Consider the following 7814-nt stretch of genomic DNA (forward strand, 5'->3'; position numbering starts at 1 on the left):
CCACCCCCATAGGCCATGGGGGTGGTTCGGCCACCCCCTGGCTGGACATTGGGGGTGGCACAAGCCACCCCCTACCCAAAATGGCCACCCCTTATTTTTTCTTATTTTTTATTAATTTGTTTTTTAATTTAAAATAATATTTTATTATTATTTTAATTGATGAGTTATGTGTCTCATTTGTGACCATAGGATTTTTGAAAAGAAATTTTAGTCATGAACTGGATGTTCTCCAGTCCATAAGTGAGAGCGACACCCCATCCATCATGCTTACAATAATTTCTCCTCTTACTTTCCTGTTTGTTTGTCAAGAAAATTTCTTTCCCTTCCCTATTCTTCCTTGGACCAACATTTCTTAGCACAGAGGGAGATATGGAAACCCACTTCTTCCTGCTGTGCATTACCCTCTTGTTCTTCTTCTTCCTCCGATGGTTTCTCCGCAAATCTCACACCAAAAAGCTTCCACCAGGCCCAACTGGCCTCCCAATCATTGGCAATCTCCTCCAACTAGGCCCCAGCCCCCATGAGACCCTCTCCGCCATGGCCAAGATCTACGGCCCCCTCATGTCCCTCCGCCTTGGCTCCGTCACCACCGTCGTCGCCTCCTCCCCGGACGCCGCCAAAGAAATCCTCCAAACCCATGACAAAACTTTCGCCAACCGCCCCATCCCTGATTCCGTTGCTGCCCAACCCCATCCCGAAGACACCCTCGCCTGGGTCCCCGGAGACCACCGGTGGCGCAACCGCAGGCGCGTATGCACCACCCAAATGTTCACGGCCCAGCGCCTCGACTTCCTCCAACACCTCCGCCATCGGAAAGTCCACCAGCTGCTGGCGCACTTACAAAAGCACTGCGACGCCGGCACGGCAGTCGACGTAGGCTCGCTCGCCTTCGCCACCACGTTGAATCTAATGTCGAACACGATCTTCTCTGTCGACTTAGTCGACCCGGAGTTCGCGACGGCTCAGGAGTTCAAGGAGCTGGTCTGGAGGATCATGGAGGACGCCGGGAAGGCGAACGTTTCGGACTACTTTCCAGTGGTAAGGAGGTTTGATTTGCAGGGAGTGAGGCGGCATGTAGAGGTTTCGTACCTGAGGCTGCATGAGATATTCGATGAGATCATAGCGGAGCGATTGAAAGTAAGAACGGCGTCGGATGAGAGCAAGAGGCATGGTGATTTCTTGGACGTACTTCTTGATCGGTGCCAAGAAGATGCCTCCGACTTCACTGTTGAAAATATCAAACCATTGATTCTGGTAACAAATTTAATTTTCCTGGATATATATATATACCCATAACTCCCAATTAGATGAAATCGATCTGCATATTCATGCTCTTGACTCTTGAGGTAAAGGTAACTCTTCATAGGGAAATACTATTCGGGTTAAGAGTATTTAATCCAATTTGGATGCGGATTCTCTCCAATTGAGGGTCTCATTTTCTCCAATCTCAGCCCTTAGATAAATCTAAGGGTTCAAAATATTTCAATTTTAAAACTCAAACATAAACACAATCACATTGGATTAATTGGCTCACCCTAGGCCTTCTCGGGGTGGCCGCGCTCCAACTCCAAATCTGTTGGGGGTGGCTGCACGACCACCCCATGGCTTTGGGGTGGCCTCGCGCCATCCCCAACCACCTATGGGATGGGCTGGGGTGGCTTCTCCTCCAATTTTTTTTTTTTAAAATAAATATTTTTATTATTTGATATAATCAGGTGTGTTAGGCTTGTTTTTTAGTTTTATGATCCTAGATGTTTTTAGACCTTTCAATGTTTTGAATGGCTAGGATCTTAAAAAAATGAAATTCTCCAATTATTTACAATTGGAGGGGATCTTGATCCTAGCATTTTGCATATATTAACCATGTTATTTTGCATTATGATGCTCATTGGGGTTGTTGCATCTCTCCGGTCTTCTGTCAAGGTGGGGTGATTGGCCACATAAGAATGTTTTAACAGATTTTTTTATTTATTTTATTTTATTTTATTTTATTTTTTTAATTATGGAAAACTTTACAAAACTCCACATGAACTTCTATATGTTTTGACATTACTTTCTAAATATTTAAAAACTCTCAATTTAAGGTATTGAACTTTTAATTTTTTGCAAAGTCCTCCTACATTAAGATTTTCCGTTAATTCTTATCAAAATTTCCAAAATACCTTTTTTTTATTATAAAAAAATAAAGTGAAAATTGCTTAAGATTTTTTGTTAAATCTTATCCAAGTTTCCAAACTACATTTTTTTTTTAATAAAAAAAAAAAAAGAATTGTAAAGATTAAGGCGTTGGTTAGGATTTAACTAAATTTGCAAAAATACTTATGCATGAATCTTTGCAATTTTTTTAATTTTTTTTGTTATAAATTTTTTTAAGAATTTTGGGAAGATTTAACGGAATAATATTCTAATAGAGGAGACATTGAAAAAAATTAAAAGTTCAATATCTTAAATTGAAAGTTTTTGAACATTAGGGACGTAATTTCAAAACGTTTCAAGAGGATTTTGTGAAGTTTTCACATTTAATTACAATTTTTATTTATAAATTTAAGATATTTAATGAATTTTAATTCAGTTGCGGTGAGAGAATCATAGATTATGACCAAACTAAAACATATAAGAATATGATCATTCCATTCTAACTCTTTTTGTATTCTCAATAACAAGCACTATTCCTAAAAGAATTACCATTCCATGTACCAATAATTGACAACTACTACAAATACTAATAATAATTAACAATAACAAAAGTCAATTACCGAACACCTAATCATAAAAGTCACGGTCGAAATCTAGGAGAGGCCAGTAAATGAAGAAGCGGCGGCCATTGATAGGCTCCTAGATGTGCTTGAGTTTGATATGTTTAATAATAACTCTGGGATTTATGATTATTCCTTCCCTTTTTGACAGGATTTGTTTATAGCCGGAAGTGATACATCCGGATCAACTACAGAGTGGGCAATGGCGGAGCTCCTCCACAACCCCGAAACACTGCAAAAGGCAAGAAATGAACTTCTTCAAGTGATTGGCCCACAAGGGGAGATCAAAGAATCAGACATTGATCGACTTTCATATATCCATGCAATCGTGAAGGAGACCTTGCGCCTTCACCCGCCAGTGCCGCTTCTCTTGCCTTACATAGCAGCAAACGACGCACAAGTTTGCGGTTACACCATTTTCAAAGAAAACCAAGTTCTCATAAATGCATGGTCTATCAGCAGAGATCCGCAGTACTGGGCTGATCCGCTGTCTTTTAAGCCTGAACGATTCCTGGGATCCAATGTCGTCGATTTCAAAGGCCGGGATTTCGAGTATATACCATTTGGAGCTGGCCGGAGGATTTGCCCCGGCTTGCCGCTGGCTCATAGAATGGTTAACTTGATGCTGGCTTCCGTTTTACATGCCTTCAACTGGAAGCTTCCCATGGGAATCACCCCAGAGAAGCTTGACATGTCTGAGCAATATGGAATCACGTTGAAGAAGGCAGTTTCACTATGTGCCATTCCCTACATAGAAGAAAAAAAATAAAAAATGTTTTAAAGGGGTATGACCGTAATATAAGCGGTTTTGCAATCATAACTTCCAAGTTTAAAAATTTGCAGTAGTGTCGTGTGTGTATATATATACATATATATATATATATATATATTCAAAAATGTGTTGGACTCAGAACATGATTCTCTCTATTTTATTTGAACTAATTATAATATCTAGTTAGTTATATAGGAGGGTACTTTTGTCTTTTCAATTTTTGAGGGAACAAAAATATCTCTCTACTATAATTAACTGATTATTCTTCGGTTCAAATGAAATTGAGAAGATCCTAATTCCTTGTACTCACCCTCGACTTGGTAGTGGGTCACTAGAATTTTCAATTTTTTTTTTTTTTTTTAAATGATGAAATTAAAAGGGGCTGAAATATGAAATATCGACATTGCAAAATTTTAAACTTTAGGGCTACGATTGCAAAATCGCTTATATTTCGGTGGGTGTAAGTGAAGTTTCTCCTATAATCTCTTTGAAGTTTAATAATGTGTTTATCATTTTCCTTTTATCTCATTGGTGAACCGGTTAGGGTTTGTAGGCATCGTTGTTCCACTTTGTTACTTTGTTGTAAATATTGGTGAGACATTACTTTTCTTAGTATCTTCCTCAAAGGTATCCTTTGTGTGCGCCTATAAAAGAAATATGGACACCTTAAACATTGTACTATTATCTTGATAAGTACATAAAAGCTTGTGTGCTTAATGATGCTTATGGGTCTTTATGTCTTGTTAATTCTCAACTGCTACGTCAAAAATACTGCACATTCAAGCGCAAACTATCGCAATAAGTAAATTTGCCGTGAGACCGAGCTGAATCCACTGAATAAATTATGCAAAAAAACTACTATTATTGTTCTATCTATAATAGAAGTTTTACTTTGACTATCGCAATAAATATATTGCACATTCAAGTGCAAACTATCGCAATAAATAAATTTGCATAATTGAAGTCTTACTTTGAATGCTAGAGAATATATTGGGCGTGGTAGTGAGTGATTTATAAGGGAGTGCTCGATTAGTCCGTGTCCAGATTAGGACTCTTAGGTTGCTGGCTACAGAGTGTGAGGCTAACACCCCCGTATAAGGAGTTTATGACTTACCTGCTGGTGCAAGCCTCGGATGCGTCCTCGTTGAGCTGAAGAGGGCCTCTTGTCGATTCCTACTACTACTCCTTTCTTCGCATTACACGGGGTTTGATTGCATACATGAAGAGAGCCATCACTCTGAAAGTCCTTTGCAACTACAACCCGTTGTTGCGGCACAGTCATAAAGCCAATTTCTTGGAAATTGTGGCAGAAGCTGCGGTGAGCAGCAATCACATCGTTCCTATAGACGGTACCAAATTGTTGGTGAAATTTTGGTTTGCACCCTCCATCTACCCGCTAGGTTGCTCAAACGGGATCTTTGGATGCGAATAATGGCAGGTCTCTTAACAGATGCTGCAAAAGAGAAACCGGTGAGAAGATCCCTCACTGTAGCCGTAGGTTCTCCAATGCTTACATCAGCATTTGTAATGATAGATTGAGTGTTTAGAGTTTTTGAAGTGTATTTTTGCTTCTCCATAGATGCGCTGTTGTAAGGAATTCTTCAAGTCCTTTTAGATATCGATCTGAACATCGAGAAGGTTCTTACATTTAACTCTTATCCATCTTAATGTCACTATCACAAGTTACTCCTTCCCTACATTTAATCAGAAGCGTGTTTAGAGAAGATAAATGCTACCTCTATAATAGGGAACTATTCAACTTGGAACTATTTTCCAAAATGAAGGTAAGAAAGAATCTGTAGGTGAATACGATTATATATATATCACAAGGGTTAATTTTTTATTGATTGCAGATTCTTAGTTGGATACAAAATAAGTTAAATAGCAGAAATGGGAGCAATAAATCAAGCTTGATTTCAGCTTCTGGTGAGTTTTTCTTTGATGTTTTTATTGTATATGTATATAGTTTTTATATTGGTTTATATATATCATTAGTTGAAATATTCTCATTTTAGAAGACTTCTAAATATCTTATCAATCCTAAGTTCTAACAGCCTTGATCATTTGCAAGTGGGGCTACTGCCCCTTTATGCAAATGGGGCTACTGCCCCTTCAAATTCACATTTCTGCAAATGGGGCTACTGCCCCTTCAATTCTCCCCACATATTCCAAATGGCCGAATGACCTACTTAAATATGCAAAAGCATCTCCAACTTCTTCCTTCCTTATTAAATGAGCCCACCAACATCCACCTACCCTTAATAAATGGCCTCATTTAATCCACAACCATATGCACCCATTTTTCTTTTCTTTCACCTAATGGCTTTCAAAAGTCCAATTTTTACACTCACGTGGCTTATAAAATAAGCCACATCATATGCATTCTTCTTTCTTCCAATTATTCTACCGAGATGCTCCATCAAAAAAGCCATAAAACAAGACTCCATATTTTTATGGCTTGTGCCTTTGCTTGTCTTCTTTTCTCACTAAATCATCCCACTTGCAAAATGCTCCACCTAACAGGATGATTTCAACAAAACAAAGCATACAAATTGAGAGAGAACAAAACACATAATCAACATGATTTGGGGCCATATTTGATTTGTGAGATACAAGCCAATATTTAACAAATCTCCACCTTAACTTGTATTTCACCAAAATTCTCAACATAAATTCCATTTAACAAACATGTGTGTCCAAACCAACATAAGCCAATTTTCTACAAGAACATCCACAAATGCACAATGCCATAGCAATAAAAATCATAACTTTGCAATTCAAACACAACCCACAAAAACTTCTAACTCAAACTCAAGAGAAATACTATATTCATGGACCTAAAAATTCTTTTACCCCGCAAACCACTCGGATGTTCAATCGAACATTTGATCATTCACGATCAATTGAACTACTTCACTAGGATCAATCGGATATTCGATTGAGTAGTTAATTCTATCACTATCAATCGAACTAATCCACTATGATCGATCGGATGTTCAATCAGAAGTTCGATCGAACATTTGATCCTATCACGATCAATCGAACTAATTCACTAGAATCGATCGAAGATTTGATCCTATCACGATCAATCGAACTAAATCACTAGGATCAATCGGATGTTCGATCGAACATTTGATCCTATTACTATCAATTGAAATAGTTCACTAGGATCGATCGGATGTTCGATTAGATGTTCGATCGAACATTTGATCCTATCACGATCAATCGAACTAGTTCACTAGGATCGATCGGATGTTAAATCGAACATTTGATCATTCACGATTAATCAAACAAATACTCTAGGATCGATCGGAAGTTCAATCGGATGTTCGATCTAATATTTGATCCTATCACGATCAATCGGACTAATTCATTATGATCGATCGGATGTTTGATCAGAAGTTTGATCGAACATTTGATCATATCACGATCAATTGAACTAATTCATTACGATTGATCAAACATTTGATCCTATCACAATCAATCATACTCAATCACTAGGATCGATCAGATGTTCGATCAAACATTTGATCCTATCACGATCAATCGAAATAGTTCATTAGGATCAATCGGATGTTCGATCGAACATTTAATCCTATCATGATCAATCGAAATAATTCACTAGGATCGATTGGATGTTCAATCGGAAGTTCAATCGAACATTTGATCCTATCACGATCAATCAAACTAATTCATTAAGATCGATCGGATGTTCGATCGAACATTTGATCCTATCACGATCAATTGAACTAGTTCACTAGGATCAATTGGATGTTCAATCGAACATTTGACCATTCACGATTAATCAAACAAATACTCTAGGATCGATCGGAAGTTCAATCGGATGTTCGATCAAATATTTGATCCTAACACGATCAATCGAATTAATTCACTATGATCGATCGGATGTTTGATCAGAAGTTCGATCGAAAATTTGATCATATCACGATCAATTGAACTAATTCACTAGGATTGATCAAACATTTGATCCTATCACAATCAATCGAACTCAATCACTAGGAACGATCGGATATTCGATCGAACATTTGATCCTATCACGATTAATCGAAATAGTTCACTAGGATCAATCGGATGTTCGATCGAACATTTAATCCTATCATGATCAATTGAAATAATTCACTAGGATCAATCAGATTTTTAATCGAACATTTGATCCTATCACGATCAATCGAACTAGTTCACTAGGATCGATCGGATGTGCAATCGAACATTTGATTATTCACAATCAATCGAACTAATTCACTATGATCAATCGGATATTCGAT

The 7814-nt window shown here is 37.8% G+C and overlaps 1 protein-coding gene and 1 pseudogene across 1 annotated transcript; one reads left to right on the forward strand and one right to left on the reverse strand.

Moving 5' to 3' along the window:
* The first annotated feature begins 283 nt into the window (after positions 1 to 283).
* Positions 284 to 3632, forward strand: LOC132191938 (geraniol 8-hydroxylase). Its single transcript, XM_059607075.2, has 2 exons — positions 284 to 1254; positions 2908 to 3632. Exons 1-2 carry the CDS (start codon positions 370 to 372, stop codon positions 3523 to 3525), a joined length of 1503 nt encoding a protein of 500 aa, XP_059463058.2. The 5' UTR covers positions 284 to 369; the 3' UTR covers positions 3526 to 3632.
* A 675-nt stretch (positions 3633 to 4307) lies between these two features.
* Positions 4308 to 7814, reverse strand: part of LOC132162266 (uncharacterized) — an 11356-nt pseudogene continuing 7849 nt past the window's right edge.

Source organism: Corylus avellana, chromosome 10 (assembly GCF_965113065.1).
Source record: "Corylus avellana chromosome 10, dhCorAvel1.hap1.2, whole genome shotgun sequence".
NCBI lineage: Eukaryota > Viridiplantae > Streptophyta > Magnoliopsida > Fagales > Betulaceae > Corylus > Corylus avellana.